Source organism: Argopecten irradians, chromosome 5 (genome assembly GCF_041381155.1).
Source record: "Argopecten irradians isolate NY chromosome 5, Ai_NY, whole genome shotgun sequence".
In the NCBI taxonomy this organism is placed as follows: domain Eukaryota; kingdom Metazoa; phylum Mollusca; class Bivalvia; order Pectinida; family Pectinidae; genus Argopecten; species Argopecten irradians.
The window spans coordinates 38,657,257-38,675,879 of record NC_091138.1 but is presented as its reverse complement, the minus strand read 5'-3'; the positions used below and the strand labels follow the sequence as shown (position 1 = coordinate 38,675,879).

The window sequence follows — 18,623 nt, the reverse complement described above, 5'->3', positions numbered from 1 at the left end:
GTTTTCTTGTGCCAATTTTTACTCAACAACATGTAAACATTCTTTTAACAACTTGATGCATAATGACTGCTTTATATGTAATATTTATCATGAAACAATGGAAGTTTGATCTTGTTATTACATGTAATTATTCCTGGTGACATAAACCATTGTTTCTGTAGAAAATTCAGTTACCGTCATGTTCTATGGTATCCTGAAAATATCTTTAAGGATGCTGGAGAACTATTTGAGTTCTATTACTCTCCCAGACAGGAATCTGTGTCCACAGTACAATGCATCATGTTCAAATAGGAGAAAAGATGGTAAGTTTTCTTCAAAATAGGATCCATTTGTTTAATTTTTAGCCCATCTGATGGTGGGCTATTCAAATCACTTTTTGTCCGTGGTCCGTTAACAATTCTTGTTATGGCTATTTCTCAGAAAGTACTGAATGGATCATATTTCATATGTAGGTTCCCCTTGGTCCTAGTTGTGCTTATTGCGTTTTGGGACCAATCGATCAACAAGATGGCCGCCAGGCAGCCATCTTGGATTTTGATAGTTAAAGTTTGTTATTGCTATTTCTCAACAAGAGGCCCAGAGGGCCTGTATCGCTCACCTGGTTTGTAATGCCAAGTAATGTTCTGAATACAGGTTCATTGTTTCTTTTCTGAAGGAATTTTAATATTAACCTCTAAATCCCCTATTGGGCCCCACCCCTCCTGGCCCCAGGGGCCAGAGCCAAAATTTACACAAGTTCTGTTCCCCTTCCCCCAAGGATGTTTGTGGCCGAATTTGGTTACATTCCAGGCAGAACTCTATGACAAGTAGCGATTTAAAGGATTTACCTCTATTTCCCCTATTGGGCCCCGCCCCTCCTGCCCCTGGGGGGTCAGAGCCAAAATTTATACAAGTTCTGTTCCCCTTCCCCCAAGGATGTTTGTGGCCAAATTTGGTTACAATCCATGTAGAACTCTATGACTAGTAGCGATTTAAAGGATTTACCTCTATTTCCCCTATTGGGCCCCGCCCCTCCTGCCCCTGGGGGGTCAGAGCCGAAATTTATACAAGTTCTGTTCCCCCTCCCCCAAGGATGTTTGTGGCTAATTTTGGTTACAATCCATGCAGAACTCTATGACTAGTAGCGATTTAAAGGATTTACCTCTATTTCCCCTATTGGGCCCCGCCCCTCCTGCCCCTGGGGGGTCAGAGCCAAAATTTATACAAGTTCTGTTCCCCCTCCCCCAAGGATGTTTGTGGCTAATTTTGGTTACAATCCATGCAGAACTCTATGACTAGTAGCGATTTAAAGGATTTACCTCTATTTCCCCTATTGGGCCCCGCCCCTCCTGCCCCTGGGGGGTCAGAGCCGAAATTTATACAAGTTCTGTTCCCCCTCCCCCAAGGATGTTTGTGGCTAATTTTGGTTACAATCCATGCAGAACTCTATGACTAGTAGCGATTTAAAGGATTTACCTCTATTTCCCCTATTGGGCCCCGCCCCTCCTGCCCCTGGGGGGTCAGAGCCAAAATTTATACAAGTTCTGTTCCCCCTCCCCCAAGGATGTTTGTGGCCAAATTTGGTTACAATCCATGCAGAACTCTATGACTAGTAGCGGTTTAAAGGAAATGTTGACGGACAGACGGACGGACGGACGACGGACGCCGCGCCATGACATAAGCTCACCGGCCCTTCGGGCCAGGTGAGCTAAAAAACCGGCAACAAACTTTAACTATCAAAATCCAAGATAGCTGCCTGGTGGCCATCTTGTTAAGTGATCAGTCCCAAAACACAAAATGCACAACTAGGGCCCTACGTGAACCTACATATGAAATTTGAGAATGACCCCTTAAGTACTTTTTAGCTCACCTGGCCCCTGGTCCGTCCGTCAACATTTCCTTTAAATCGCTACTAGTCATAGAGTTCTGCATGGATTGTAACCAAATTTGGCCACAAACATCCTTGGGGGAGGGGGAACAGAACTTGTATAAATTTTGGCTCTGGTCCCCCAGGGGCAGGAGGGGCGGGGCCCAATAGGGGAAATAGAGGTAAATCCTTTAAATCGCTACTCGTCCTAGAGTTCTGCATGGATTGTAACCAAAATTAGCTACAAACATCCTTGGGGGAAGGGGAACAGAACTTGTATAAATTTTGGCCCTGGTCCCCCGGGGGCAGGAGGGGGCGGGGCCCAATAGGGGTAATAGAGGTAAATCCTTTAAATCGCTACTAGTCATAGAGTTCTGAATGGAATATAACCAAATTTGGCCACAAAACATCCTTGGGGGAGGGGGAACAGACCTTGTATAAATTTTGGCTCTGACCCCCCGGGGGCAGAAGGGGCGGGGCCCAATATGGGTAATAGAGGTAAATCCTATAAATCGCTACTTGTCCTAGAGTTCTGCATGGATTGTAACCAAATTTGACCACAAACATCCTTGGGGGAGGGGAAACAGAACTTGTATAAAATTTTGGCCCTGGTCCCCCGGGGGCAGGAGGGGCGGGGCCCAAATAGGGGAAATAGAGGTAAATCCTTTAAATCGCTACTAGTCATAGAGTTCTACATGAATTGTAACCAAATTTGACCACAAACATCCTTGGGGGAGGGGAAACAGAACTTGTATAAATTTTGGCTCTGGTCCCCCAGGGGCAGGAGGGGCGGGGCCCAATAGGGGAAATAGAGGTAAATCCTTTAAATCGCTACTCGTCCTAGAGTTCTGCATGGATTGTAACCAAAATTAGCCACAAACATCCTTGGGGGAAGGGGAACAGAACTTGTATAAATTTTGGCTCTGGTCCCCCGGGGCAGGAGGGGCGGGGCCCAATAGGGGTAATAGAGGTAAATCCTTTAAATCGCTACTAGTCATAGAGTTCTGAATGGAATGTAACCAAATTTGGCCACAAACATCCTTGGGGGAGGGGGAACAGACCTTGTATAAATTTTGGCTCTGACCCCCCGGGGGCAGAAGGGGCGGGGCCCAATAGGGGAAATAGAGGTAAATCCTTTAAATCTCTACTTGTCCTAGAGCTCTACATGAATTGTAATCAAATTTGGCCACAAACATCCTTGGGGGAAGGGGAACAGAACTTGTATAAATTTGGCTCTGATCCCCCAGGGGCAGGAGGGGTGGGGCCCAATAGGGGAAATAGAGGTAAATCCTTTAAATCGCTACTTGTCATAGAGTTCTGAATGGAATGTAACCAAATTTGGCCATCAACATCCTTTGGGGAAGGGGAAGAGAACTTGTATAAATTTTGGCTCTAGTCCCCCGGGGGCAGGAGGGGCGGGGCCCAATAGGGGTAATAGAGGTAAATCCTTTAAATCGCTACTAGTCATAGAGTTCTGAATGGAATGTAACCAAATTTGGCCACAAGCATCCTTTGGGGAAGGGGAACAGAACTTGTTTAAATTTTGGCTCTGGTCCCCCGGGGGCAGGAGGGGCGGGGCCCAATAGGGGAAATAGAGGTAAATCCTTTAAATCGCTACTAGTCATAGAGTTCTACATGAATTGTAACCAAATTTGGCCACAAACATCCTTGGGGGAAGGGGAACAGAACTTGTGTAAATTTTGACTCTGGCCCCCCCGAGGACAGGACGGGTGGGGCCCATTAGGGGAAATAGAGGTAAATCCTATAAATCATTTCTTGTCCTAGAGTTTTGCTTGGATTGTGACCAAATTTGGCCATAAACATCCTTGGGGGAAGGGGAACAGAACTTGTATAAATTTTGGCTCTGACCTCCTGGGGGCGGGAGGGGTGGGGCCCAATAGGGGATTTAGAGGTTAATATTAAGATTCCTTCAGAAAAGAAACAATGAACCTGTATTCAGAACATTACTTGGCATTACAAACCAGGTGAGCGATACAGGCCCTCTGGGCCTCTTGTCTTAGAAAGTACTGAAGGGATCTGTCTCAAATTTCATGTGCTGGTTCCTCTAAGTCCTTAGTTATGCTTACTGCCAGACAGCCAGCCAGCTTGGATTTTGATAATTAAGTTTGTTACTGTTATATTCGGTATTCAAGAAAGTACTGAAATGATCTTTCTCAAATTTCATATGAAGTAATATGTAGTAAAAGTTTGAAAAGCAGTTTGCATAAAGTTTGATCCCTCTTTCCATTGTCCGACGTAGATCATTCTTTGGTGGGCCCCAAGATCCCTCTGGTTATTCTTTTTGGAATGCTTACAAGTGAATGTGAGCAATATACATTTGTACTGGGTATTAGAATTGGAGTAGTTTACATAGCATTTGTACCATTCTACCAACACCTGTGAAACTCAGTCCTGAGAGATCACAACCTGTTGTATGTAAACCAAGGATTGTTACCATCAAGTAAGAATGATACTCATTTTATGAAACGTTTTCAGAATTATCACTTATACAATTCAAAATGACCTAGAAATGACTTCATTATCATTTGGACAGAATATCAGAGCCAGGTTTTTACTTTCAACAGAACAGATGTTACAGAAATAGAATGAGAATTTTGGTCATGTTTTTTTTATGCATTTGCAACACTTTAATGAAAATCAACAATTCTCTACCATGCTGAAGTCCATCTATACATTGCACCGTCATGGGCAAGGGACTAGTAATTTAAGAATATATTGGTATTAATTATGTATATATTTATTTATGGTCAATGGAATATGGATTACTTTTGTAGAGACAAGTCTACCTCTTCCAAGCGAGCCGTTGGTTCCCTGGTCCTTTTACATTGTATACACAGACTTTCTCACAACCTACTTACAAGTCCCTGTGACTAGTATTTGGCCATACTTATTCTCATCAACTGTATTGGATGTCCATAAATGAAGTTTTCTAGTCTAACCCACCTTATACGAAATTGGTTAATGAAATACTGTTTAATTTAAATCCCTATTCACAAATATACAATTTCTTCTTGCTACATGTATATTGAAAACTTATAAGAGTAAATTTCCCATGTCTCAAGGACAATAATATAACAAGGTTCCAGTCAAAGTATATCTTTACTCTCAAAATTTGTAAAAGATCCTGCATACACATTGGATCATCAATGAATCTATAGCAGTGAATTTCATTTTCCAGTTAGCAATTATACAACTATCAAAACTTTCTCCCACTGGACAATAACGACTCCAAGTTTAACAGCAAGCTTTTAATTGTCAGAGACATGTTAAAAGTTATATGTGCCATAATTTGATGAAAATTTGACATGCTTTTGAAAATCTTTGTTGTAATTAATTAAGCTATGAAATTCATTCAAAGACATGGATAAGCATTTGCAACAACATTAAATTTGGAAACATATCTATTGAATAAAATTTTCAGTTACTACCCGGTAACATCACTGTAAATATGTTATATGAAATGGAAGATGGCATGGCTTCTATGTTTGACAGTGTATACCGTTTTTACTGCACTGTTGACGTTAGCTCTTCTTGATTTGTACACGAAAATTATGGCACATATAACTTCAAGCATGAACTGGTAATAATATTCGACAGACATTGTACCACAGCTTAAGCTCTCAAGCAACTGGCTAGTAACAATAACAAAGACAAAATATTATTGACATTTTTAATTTCCAAAAAATATCAAGTATTAAACATTTACTCATACCTGATGAGAACAGAATGTGTAAAATATTTTTGAATGACTTTAAAATGATCATGATAGCTCCCAAAAAATGATGCCCTACCCTTCTGCTCTCAAATGATGAACGAGATAGTGCAACATTATCAAAGATGTTTAAAAAATTGTTCCCTGAAATAAATTGTGCATTAATCTTGTAAAACTCCAAATATCAACTTCCTCGTCCCCATATTTTGGATTTCTTTTCAATATTTCCTAAAGAGACAGTACCTTATTTGCAAAAAATAACATTGTTCCCTGATGCTTTCCTGCCCAATTAATGACAACATTGGACAACAAAAGAGAATGCATCACAGTAAAAATGTCTATCTACCTTTGTTCAGGAATTCCTTCAGCCATGAAAGGCCCGGTAACCACAAAAATGTTGACAGATGATATGTCCTCTTGCTCAACTATCCCATTCCTTTACACTCGCTCCACACACTTACCAAATCTCACACACTCACAACCATTCATACAGACAACATCAACCAACTGACATCACCATGGAATACGACGTCGACAAATAGTGGAACTAAAAGTAAAGTTCAATAATAAATAAAATTCCACTTGCACCGAAATTTTGTGAACTCTAAAAACTATATATCATCACATAGATGGTGGTGGTGGGGGAGGGAACTTGGGCGGCGCTGGTGGTGGTGGTGGATTGCCATTAGAGATTGGGGCTTGGTTTGGTTTTTGAGATTGCTGCATCCATTGGCTGTACATATAAGCCATATTTGACAAGTCCTTGGGTTTGCCGGCACTGTTGTTCGCTCCACTATTACCATAGCCATTCTGTTGTGACTGTTGATGTCCTCCATAGTTTCCATTCATGTTTTGACCGCCATAGTTGTTGGCACCACCTTGTCCATAGCTTTTGTTGGCATTGTTGCCATATGAGTTATTTGTTGAGTTGTTGCTGGCCCCACCAAATCTTGAAGCCCCCTGACCAGAGAACCTGTTACCTCCACCTACAGAACCTCCACCTGATCTGTCTCTGTTGAAGTTGGAACCACCACCATCACTAAATCCACCCCTGCTCCCTCCGAATCCACCACGTCCCCCGCGAGAAGATCCTCTATCTCTAGAACCAAATGAATCGCGACCTCCAAACCGACTGCCTCTATCATCACGTCCTCGTGCCCTGCTGCGACCTGAAAAGGGGAAGGGGGAAATCAACCATTACTATTATTATAGAATCTGTACATCTGTAAATCTAATTTTTATAAATGTAAAAATATTTTTCAATAAAACAGCAACATATGGCCACAGCTTTTCTTTTTCAGACCTTACTTAATATTCATAGGGACAGTAAACTTTCGAAAGAAATAAAATCATTGTTATATTGAACACTCGTAGCCTAGATGAATTATTTAACTTAAACACAACTTACCTTTGAATCCAAATCTGGAGTTCTCTGCCAACTGAAGGAGTTTTGGATTGATGACTTGGTTGGCCTCTCGCAGAACATTGACTAGATCATTAGCTTGTTTGACATTGTCAGGGGTGAAGAATGTGTAAGCAGTTCCAGTGTTGCCTGCCCTGGCAGTACGCCCAATTCTATGTACATAGTCCTCAGAGCTTGAGGGGTAGTCAAAGTTTATGACAAACTTAATGTCTTCCACATCTGTTGAAAGTTGCAATGTGTCGTAATCAACACACAAAAGCAACCAAGGAAAAGAACAGAACAACGTATAAGAAATAGCAGAAACCTTGAAAACTTAACTTACTTCACCAAACATCTGAAAACAAAACAATTTCCAAAGCTGCAGGATCAGAATCCCATCTTTCTGAAAATCTACACAACCTTCAATCAGATCACTATTCGTACTATAAAAGTTGAAAACCATCAAATGCATACTCCCAATAGCCTTCATGTTTTGACAAGTCTTATAATAAATAATGCATAATTAACCCTGGGTCACCTTTTCTATAAAGCTCACTTACCTTGACTTGACTTACCTTAAAGTATCACCCAGCTGAACTTCTACCTGTAACCCCAGGGTAATCACAATCCTATCATCAGGTGCACACATGAGGGAGCATGCATCTCTCTTTGTTAGAGTAACTGATGGCTTTGCTGGTACTTTGCTCCGAGACTGACTTCTAAACCAATGCACTCCAGAAGTTTGGTGAGATATCTCCTCATGAGTTTTCATGTCTACACATCCCCACTTTAGCTCCACATTATATATTTATCACGAACTCAAAAGAAATTAACTACTAGACATTTTCTACGCGCAAGATTGTTGAAAACTTGAAATATTGATAACTGCACAAATTAATACATTGCACATCCACAGTTAAATGTATGTTGTAATGACTTTTAAATAGTTTCTAAACGCTAATTTTGTGCGCGATTGAAATACCATAACAATAAAAACACTTGATAGTAAAAGGAAAGCAAATACATGATTGCACTGCAATACCTATAAACAGTTAATATTTATAATATAATATAATATTTTACACCAATTATAGCTTAAGCTCAATTTCGAACAATTGAATTGCATTTATAGTATGTCAACCCTTTGCCAACGTTACTTACAGAACTTTTTTTTCTTGAAAAGTTAGGAGCCATTAAGAAGACATGTTGTGCAGACAGTTCATGATTCAAGCTCGCACTGGAGTGCATAATTCATCTACAAATACCTTGGCCTGTTCACTTGTATGCAATTTGTTTTTCCCGAATCTACATACAATTTTCTCAATCAACCAGAATCCACTTATTCCCCGAAATAATTCAGGCACAATTCCACGGTAAGCAGTCTGTAGTCAGTTCGGATGCCAAGCAAAGTTCCATTTCAACTCGTAATTTACGTACATACTTGTTATCGCAGCTGAAATCCGACATGACAAAATTCTGATGCAGTGAGGGAGAGACAAGAGGGCTTTCCATCAGCGAGGCATTTGACTCTCGTTCTTTATCTGTCCATATAGCAAAAATCTCTGGTGTTGAAACTGCCGAGCAGCTGACCCTTTCGTACATGTCAGATTGCCATCATGAACAAAGTACAAACCGGCTTGGCTCTTGCAGCATTGATTAAATTTTGTTTTAAAAATTCATTAGCCAAAAAAATTGGTTGCTACCAAATCCTGGCAGTCTCAAGTTCTATAAACGTTCAAGGTCACATTCATACACATAGCCTAATGTTTTCCGTTGAAAACCAGGCCCAAGAGAGACTACCTTACATAGATATTAGCTACTCCCCCTCCTTGCCTCTACATACATCTGTCATGCCGGTCCAGCTTCCGTGTTCAAGTTGCTATAAAACAAATCTTGAACAACATTAATGAATTACTGCACAAATGAAATTTGATAAATTAATATAGCATATAGAGAATGTTTTTTTGATGACAACAGCAATTATTTGGGAGGAAGCCATGAAAGATAATTATGGAAGCATTTAGAGCTAGAGAATTTTTGTATGCATTTGAACAAACAAAATGAATGATGTGATAAAACGAAACATATATTAGGAGAAGATGGATTTTGCATGAATACAAACCTAGACCACGGGAAGCTACATCTGTTGCAATAAGAATTGGTGTACGTCCATTTCTGAACTCTGCAATGCAAAAATAAAAGGATTTTTTCACAATGTGCACAAATAGTATGTCATTAGTAAAAGACTTTGGATCTAAGTATGAAAATAGAAGTTATATTTATAGCAGACAGTTGGATTTAAGCACAATATTGTAAACCTATGTATATCTGGTGTTGGCGCGGAATGTCACATTTGTTATGCTTTGATTTATTTTTTTGTTGAAACAGTTCAGTCCATGCAAAATACAGAATTTCTAACAGGGCATTCGGTCAGGTAACTATCCTAAGCATGCCGGACCGAAACAACTTTTACAGGACATTTTGTTTAAGACAACTTCAAATACTTACCAGTCAATAAAAAACCAAACTGATATGTACTTACTGTTCAATAACTAAAAATAAACCACTAAGACACATTCTACTGACATTTGGTAGTGTTTGCCAGGCTTTGCCCCAGTAACATACCGAAGCATGTTGCTAAAATATCACGCAAAATCAATGACGACAAAGGTCAGTACCGGTTGCCAAAGCACTTGACTACAGTGATTCTAACACCATAGTTTCAAATGGTCAAGTGACGTTGACTCTTCACGTGACTAGGTAGAAAACATATGCCGGTCATTTGGTCCAGAAAAACGTGATGACTTGCCGGACCACAACTGATTTTAACCGGACATGTCCGTCGGACCAGCATATTTTGCATGGACTGACAGTTGTTAATTCAATGTTATTTTGATTAACAGAAACTTTTCAAACTGTACTTACCACTGAGTACCCAGTCTCTCTCTGGTTGGGACTTGTCACCATGAATACACATAACTGGCCACCTATAAGAAAAAAATAATGATATAATAAGGTAACCACAATAATTATCAAATGATAATTATATATTGAATTAAATAGTTTTCCAAACAAAAGTATAAAGATCATTTTACTATTGTATGAATAACTGCTGTCACTAAAACAAACTAACCCTTCTCTCCTCATTTTACGAGACAATTCATCAGCTCTCCTCTTTGTCTCTGTGAACACCAGTGTTTTATTTTCCTTCTCTTGCATGATTTCCTCGAGCAATTTCAACAACCTGTAAACAGACAAATAATTCATGAAATAACCACAGCTAGTATAATTGTGCAAGTTAAAATATTGAAAGAATCCACAAAGAAATGTACACAAGTTCATTCTAAGCAATTTTAATTAAAAATGAACAAACTTAACTGATCATCTGCCCTCTATCATGGTTCAATATATTCAGGTAATGTATACATGCCAGGGCAAGAAACTTACTTTGAAAACCACTTGCCTGAATTTTAAGATTTCAGTCTGATTTTACTCAAAACAGGGTAATTAACATTAAAACCGGGCAAGTTTTACACCAATTTACACTTGCCCGGGAGCATATTTTAATGGTCTCGGCCCATCGGGACCTGGGATATTTCTTGCCCTGCATGCATGCAGTTTTCATTATTTGAATGATACAATGTATAAGTTTACTGAAGTTAAAAAGAAATGTATTCCAAAACAGTTGGTTACCGAGAGAATTTAAAAGGATTTATTTTTTACTTACTTGTAATCCTTTTCTGAGTCATTGCACACATCTATAATCTGAAGGATATTGTGGTTTGCACTCAATTGCAGGGCTCCAATGTTGAGTTGTACATACTCTTTCAGAAAATCTTCAGCAAGTTTTCTTACTTCTTTGGGCCATGTTGCACTCCACATGAGTGTCTGGCGATCAGGCTAAAACAGATTGCAAACAAAATAACATACAAATAATTTTTTTTCATCAATAGTATGAAATAATTAACACAGATATTATTGACCAAGCAGTTTAATATAATATCATCCATGAAAAACAAATCTTTTTACTTACACGAATTTGTTCCAAAATTTTACGGATCTGGGGCTCAAATCCCATGTCCAACATTCTATCTGCTTCATCCAGCACCAAGTAAGTTGTTCTTTTCAGTGTAGTCTTTCCAGCTTCAAGAAGATCTATGAGTCTTCCAGGTGTGGCAATACATATTTCAGCTCCTGAAAAATCATAGCAGATAAAATAAGTTTCAGGTTTACGAACCTTAGGACTTGTATGGTACTATCTCAACTAACATTTAGGATTAAAACTAACGCATAATCAATTTTAGCATCAGAATTTCAGCACTTTTTGTCAAATCTTTGTAACCACTGTAGTTCAATACCCCCCCCCCCCCCCCCAATATTTCTTTGTCTTACCTCTCTCCAAGTCTCTGATTTGAGGGCCTTTGGGAGATCCACCATAAACACATACACTTCTTATCCTTGAACTCTGACCAAACTCAATTGCAACTTCCTGTACCTGTTGAGCTAGCTCTCGAGTTGGAACTAATACCAACACCTGCATATTAAGGGAAATGTATGAGTCATTAGTGGAAAGTAAATGGTGTCAGAAGGAAACTGAATCAGGATTCTTTACAATTAACCTCTATTATGCTTTACAAGGAATGATATTATTTAACATACAGCAAAATCATATATATACAATACTTACAACGAGGTCCATCACGTGGTTGCAGGTTGGGTTGGGCCATGATATGTACGGTAACAGAACAAATAATTCATGAAATAACCACAGCTAGTATAATTGTGCAAGTTAAAATATTGAAAGAATCCACAAAGAAATGTACACAAGTTCATTCTAAGCAATTTTAATTAAAAATGAACAAACTTAACTGATCATCTGCCCTCTATCATGGTTCAATATATTCAGGTAATGTATACATGCCAGGGCAAGAAACTTACTTTGAAAACCACTTGCCTGAATTTAAGATTTCAGTCTGATTTTACTCAAAACAGGGTAATTAACATTAAAACCGGGCAAGTTTACACCAATTTACACTTGCCCGGGAGCATATTTTAATGGTCTCGGCCCATCGGACCTGGGATATTTCTTGCCCTGCATGCATGCAGTTTTCATTATTTGAATGATACAATGTATAAGTTTACTGAAGTTAAAAAGAAATGTATTCCAAAACAGTTGGTTACCGAGAGAATTTAAAAGGATTTATTTTTTACTTACTTGTAATCCTTTTCTGAGTCATTGCACACATCTATAATCTGAAGGATATTGTGGTTTGCACTCAATTGCAGGGCTCCAATGTTGAGTTGTACATACTCTTTCAGAAAATCTTCAGCAAGTTTTCTTACTTCTTTGGGCCATGTCGCACTCCACATGAGTGTCTGGCGATCAGGCTAAAACAGATTGCAAACAAAATAATATACAAATAATTTTTTTTCATCAATAGTATGAAATAATTAACACAGATATTATTGACCAAGCAGTTTAATATAATATTATCCATGAAAAACAAATCTTTTTACTTACACGAATTTGTTCCAAAATTTTACGGATCTGGGGCTCAAATCCCATGTCCAACATTCTATCTGCTTCATCCAGCACCAAGTAAGTTGTTCTTTTCAGTGTAGTCTTTCCAGCTTCAAGAAGATCTATGAGTCTTCCAGGTGTGGCAATACATATTTCAGCTCCTGAAAAATCATAGCAGATAAAATAAGTTTCAGGTTTACGAACCTTAGGACTTGTATGGTACTATCTCAACTAACATTTATGATTAACGCATAATCAATTTTAGCATCAGAATTTCAGCACTTTTTGTCAAATCTTTGTAACCACTGTAGTTCAATATCCCCCCCCCCCCCAAATATTTCTTTGTCTTACCTCTCTCCAAGTCTCTGATTTGAGGGCCTTTGGGAGATCCACCATAAACACATACACTTCTTATCCTTGAACTCTGACCAAACTCAATTGCAACTTCCTGTACCTGTTGAGCTAGCTCTCGAGTTGGAACTAATACCAACACCTGCATATTAAGGGAAATGTATGAGTCATTAGTGGAAAGTAAATGGTGTCAGAAGGAAACTGAATCAGGATTCTTTACAATTAACCTCTATTATGCTTTACAAGGAATGATGTTATTTAACATACAGCAAAACCATATATATACAATACTTACAATAGGTCCATCACGTGGTTGCAGGTTGGGTTGGGCCATGATATGTACGGTAGCTGGGCAGATGAACTGCAATTAAAAGCAGATAATATTGAATCTTGTTAATATGATTAAAGGAATCAACATGTTATCAGATTACTTGACATATTATTTATTTGTCATTGAAAATAAGAATTAGTTAATATAATTATTTTCTCTTTAAAGTGAAAAAATATTATTATAAATTCTTAAAAATATCAAAATAAATTCATAATGAACCACCACCTATTCACCCTTTGACATAAAACAAATACTCACACCAGCAGTTTTGCCTGAGCCAGTTTGTGCAATTCCTACAAAATCTCTTCCAGACAAAGCAATAGGCCAACCAGCAGCTTGAATGGCTGTTGGAGCAGTCCAAGCCTGACGTCTGAATGAAGCCATGACGTATTCTGTAAAGAAACCAAATTAATTTGATTACGTTTTTCAGAGTGAAATATAGCTGTTATTGGTCAAGAACCAAGGAAATTTTTACTATTTATGATATAAATCATATGTTTTCAGTGATTCAGATTGATTTCAATTTTTAAGGACATTATGGGGTTTTAATAAAAGGATTAAGGATTTCCAAAAACTTCCGGAAATCTCGAAGACTATTGGCAAAATGGCCCCATCTGACTCACTGAATCTAGATGTTTTTGTAAGTACCTTTTACCGATCCAATGAGGGTTTTTACCTTGACTCTAAGATGGAACTTCCATGGAAATATGCTGGTACATTATAACAGTTTACTTGGCAACCAAATAAGATTGAACAATTTGTTGGTATTTAAGATATTTAAAAAATAAAACTTACCTGGAAGTCCTGCTTCTTCAAATGTTAGAACAGGTTTTGGAGGATTGCTTCCTTTGAAAGTTATCTTGTTGGAATCAAAAAATGCAGCAATTTCATTCTGTAAATAAAAAATATATAAAAATAAAACTTACTCAGTAACATATCAAACTACAAAAAAAATAAAAATAAAATCATCACGTATCTCCATTTTACACAAGGGAAAATAAATTATCATGCCAGGGCATCTGTTTGGATTTAGGAATGAATTACTATTAAATGTAAGTCAATATTTCATTTATAACTAAAAGTTATTTTCTGTGTAATGTTTGATAACAAATCTTTCAATACTCCTAAACACTGTCTCTTGTATTGGATATATGGATCTAATAAACTTACAGGATCTCTGTTAGCAGCTTTTGGGTGTTCACGATAAAAATTCTTCTCAAATGGTATCAATCGTTCAGACTCCCATCTTGGCTTTCTAAGGTTTTGACCTGGTTGACTGTTCTTGTCAAGCTTTCCTCGCATTCCTCCACCAAAACCCCCGCCACCACCACCTCCTCTACCTCCACTTCCAAAGCGACCGCCTCCACTTCCTCCTCCCTGTCCAAAGCGTGACGGAAACCCACCAGGCAACTTTCCATTATTTCCTCCAAATCTATACAATAGAGAAAGCATTAAGATATAAGTGAAAAATGCAGAGGAACAAGTTCATCTGAAAGAATTTAAGTCAAAGACTCCCCCATGGCCAATATTTATTTTAAATGAATATATTTCCTTCGCTAAATGGCCCAATGAGAAAGCTTTACCACTTCAAATTAAGGTATAGGTCAAAATACAGGCTTTTAATATAAACATCTAATTGCATATAATGTCAATTTTCATCCACATCAATAGTGTACAACATTGAGAATGGAAACATTTCTGTCCAGTCCATTAAATGAAATATTGTTAATATTTTTTAAATTGTTATTATGACATTTCCACTTTAAGAATATTTCCTGACTTAATAAAATGTCTCCGTAGATCTACGCATCAAAGGAACGAATATATCCAATGAATGGTCGTTCACATGTCACGAGGTTTCTCTCTCCCAAGCGCAAGGTCAGGAAATTTCATGATCGAATTTATAATGAAATTTAACTACTAAACATATGAACATGTAAACATATAATATAAGGTGGAAACAACCTTAGACGATTTGATGCAAGTCATAGATTTTGTTTCTATATTGCTTTCTTAAACATCAGAAAATTTGGTCGTATATATAGAAATATTCAACATGGCGTCATACCGACAGACTCAGAGTTGATCTAAAACCCCCCCCCCCCCCCCCCTATGTTTACATCTTTAAATTCAACAATAGTTAACCTTTTCTATTGAACGACTGGAAGAATCCCCCCCCCCCCCCCGAACGACTGGAAGAATCGAACATTCTGTCTCTGTATGACATTTTGAATTTTGTTTGTGATTCAATAAAAGCTCAGGAATATGTAGCTGCGATGTTCTTTTGTCGTCTCTTTTCGTTCTTCTAAGTTAAAAACACCCTGCTTCTCGTACGACCAGACCGGATGGTGATATTCATGCGCAATTACGTCACTGTCTGAATATTTAATATAAGCTTAGTTGATTATAACATTTTTAATTATATTTTAGAATATACATTTATTCATTCGAGAAATATTGAAGAAACGACAAGTTTTTTTGCACTTCTTTGGTGATAATATTTAGACAAATTATGGACTATTTTATTGGTATATATTTCCGGTTTTTCTCTTCACTCACTGCGAGTATTGCGCCACCTACACCATTCTTTGAACACGTGCCCGAAGCTGTTTCCGGTAAGATTAACGTAATGCCTAATTTCTTTTTTCGATCTATACTGTTTACCAGAATAGCGAATCTTTTAACTTTGAGGAAATTCATTACCTTTAGCAAGGCACACTTCACCATGAAGATTTAATTGTAGCAGAAATATCGAGATCGTCATTTTATTAAGGTTGTATTCTTCTGAGGTTTCAGTGGTGGGGGCTAAACCATGTAGCCCGCCCCGAGCCCGAGCTTTAAAACCCGAGCCCGAGCTTTGGTTATTTTCGTTTTTCTACACAACGACAGCACATATTATAACGATTTTTGACACAACATTTCTTTGTGTTATGTTTGATCTTTCTATGTAAGTTATATTTAATCAAATTAATTTGAATTTCATAAATCGACCTTTATCACTTTTCAAGGGGCTAAACCATGTAGCCCGCAATGGAGCGTGACATTTTAAGATTTTTCCAAATTATTAAAATATTATGCCTTTTTGACAATAATTGCCGTAACCCAAACACTAAGTAAACATAGCTGGTCATAAAGGTATAAATTTCAACATCAATATCAAATGATTTCATAACGAATTCTGCATTTTTTGTAACCTCGTTGACCTGTCTCTCGCCGATCTCTACTGTTTACCCGAGCCGAGCCCCGAGCTAAGGGCAGACAACTCTCCGACCCGAGCTTTTTTAATGACTGTACATGTAGAATGGACACGTTATTATTACAATATTGTATAATGTAATTAATGTAATAGCAGTTTATATGTTATATTAATATTTGAATTTTAATTAAATGACATTAAGTACAAAACTTGACTAAATTCAAATGAAAAATAATTAGATAATTAACTTTGTCCGTGTATGAAATAAACATCAGTTATTCATGATATTGTTTATTTGTAATTTCAATATAATGTTGCGTATTTATTTGGAAGATATTCTACAATTATTGAGGTTTGGTAGTGAAAGCGATTTTTTAAAACTATGTTAGATAAGGTCTCTGAGAAGTGGAGTGAACCATTTGTAGATAATTTCAATTCTAATATCAAGGGAAATATAGTGAAATATACAGGTTGGTGGGTACTAACTGAATTAGGTATAGGAAAGTACATGGGTATAAAAAATAATATAGTTGAAGGTACGAATAGTTTGATAAAATCTTTAAATACTTGGAAAGAGATACCGTTAAATAGTCAGTTTTGTCATTTTATTATCTTCCAAATTACTATATAGCAATGATATCAAAAGGGTATTAATAGGAGTAGGTACATACCAGCTGAAGGCTATACATAAAAGTGTTAAATTGCTGATTTTCAGATGAATAATGGTAAAGTACAATTAGTTTTAAGGAAAAAAAATAATATTTCAATGGATGAGAAACCTTGTGGAAATACAATGTGTTATGTTCAGGACATTTTAAAGAAGCAATTTTCTAATATCAATGGTATGCAGGCAGGATACGGGTTATGCTCTGGCAATGTTACAGGCAATTTTACCTAATGTACAGCAACAGAAAAACGGGGTCAACTGTGGGGTTTTTGCAATCGCTAATTTACTAGAGTTTCGTTTTAAAGGTTATGAAGAGTTAAAATTCGACATAGATTGTATGAGACCGCATCTATGGATTTTTTAATTAAATTTCCAAAGATGAAGTTGAACAAAAAACACTTTAATATATTGACTCTTTGTAGAACTGCGTCACCGTCGCAGAGCTCGGAAACTGTTCTACATGTACTAGAAAAAAGCTCGGGAACGGAGAGTTGTCTACTCTTAGCTCGGGCTCGGCTCGGGTAAACAGTGAGATCGGCGAGACAGGTCAACGAGGTTACAAAAAGCAGAATTCGTTATGAAATAATTTGATATTAATGTTGAAATTTATAGTTATCAGACAAGCTATGTTTACTTGCTGTTTGGATTAAAACAATTCTTCTCAAAAAAGCATAAATTTAAAATAATTTGAGAAAATCGTAAAATGTCACGCTCCATTGCGGGCTACATGTTTTAGCCCCCTGAGAAGTTACAAAGGTCTATTTATGACATCTCCATTGATATTAGAATTGAAATAATCTACAAATGGTTCACTCCACTTCTCAGAGACCTTACATCATTTAATGCATCTAACATAATTTAAAAAAAAAATTGCTTTCACTATATATCAAACCTTAATAATTGTAGAATATCTTCCAAATAAATACGCAACATTATATTGAAATTACAAATAAACAATATCATGAATAACTGATGTTTATTTCATACACGGACAAAGTTAATTATCTAATTATTTTTCATTTGAATTTAGTCAAGTTTTGTACTTAATGTCATTTAATTAAAATTCAAATATTAATATAACATATAAACTGCTATTACATTAATAACATTATACAATATTGTAATAATAACGTGCGCATTCTACACGTACAGTCATTAAAAAAGCTCGGGTCGGAGAGTTGTCTGCCCTTAGCTCGGGCTCGGCTCGGGTAAACAGTGAGATCGGCGAGACAGGTCAACGAGGTTACAAAAAGCAGAATTCGTTATGAAATAATTTGATATTGATGTTGAAATTTATACCTTTATGACCAGCTATGATTACTTGTTGTTTGGATTAAAACAATTCTTCACAAAAAAGCATAGATTTAAAATAATTTCGGAAAATCGTAAAATGTCACGCTCCATTGCGGGCTACATGGTTTAGCCCCCTGAAAAGTGATAAAGGTCGATTTATGAAATTCACAATAATTTCATGAAATATGAATTATATGTATAGATAACAAATACCTCAAAGATTCTTTGTGCCAAAAATTGTTTTAATACGTGCTATTTTGGAGGAGAAAAACGAAAATAACCA

General features: G+C 37.2%; 1 protein-coding gene across 1 annotated transcript; it reads right to left on the bottom strand.

Annotated features, from left to right (window-relative positions):
• Window positions 1-5,523: 5,523 nt before the first annotated feature.
• Window positions 5,524-15,544, bottom strand: LOC138323785 (uncharacterized). Its single transcript, XM_069268630.1, has 13 exons — window positions 15,347-15,544; window positions 14,355-14,616; window positions 13,980-14,076; window positions 13,443-13,576; window positions 13,149-13,214; window positions 12,854-12,995; window positions 12,503-12,663; window positions 12,197-12,369; window positions 10,115-10,225; window positions 9,907-9,968; window positions 9,104-9,163; window positions 6,988-7,221; window positions 5,524-6,748 (listed from the first exon to the last, which is right to left on the bottom strand). The coding sequence occupies exons 1-13, from the start codon at window positions 15,409-15,411 to the stop codon at window positions 6,201-6,203; spliced, it is 2,115 nt and encodes a 704-aa protein (XP_069124731.1). The 5' UTR covers window positions 15,412-15,544; the 3' UTR covers window positions 5,524-6,200.
• Between the last annotated feature and the right edge of the window lie 3,079 nt (window positions 15,545-18,623).

What these genes read in the sequence shown, in the direction of transcription:
- LOC138323785 (XM_069268630.1), bottom strand. Translation starts at nt 15,411, where the DNA reads ATGTCATACAGAGACAGAATGTTCGATTCTTCCAGTCGTTCGGGGGGG. An exon ending in TGAAGAAGCAGGACTTCCAG is followed by an intron (nt 13,577 to 13,979) that starts GTAAGTTTTATT and finishes GTTTCTTTACAG; the next exon opens with AATACGTCATGGCTTCATTC. An exon ending in AACCACGTGATGGACCTATT is followed by an intron (nt 12,996 to 13,148) that starts GTAAGTATTGTA and finishes CTTAATATGCAG; the next exon opens with GTGTTGGTATTAGTTCCAAC.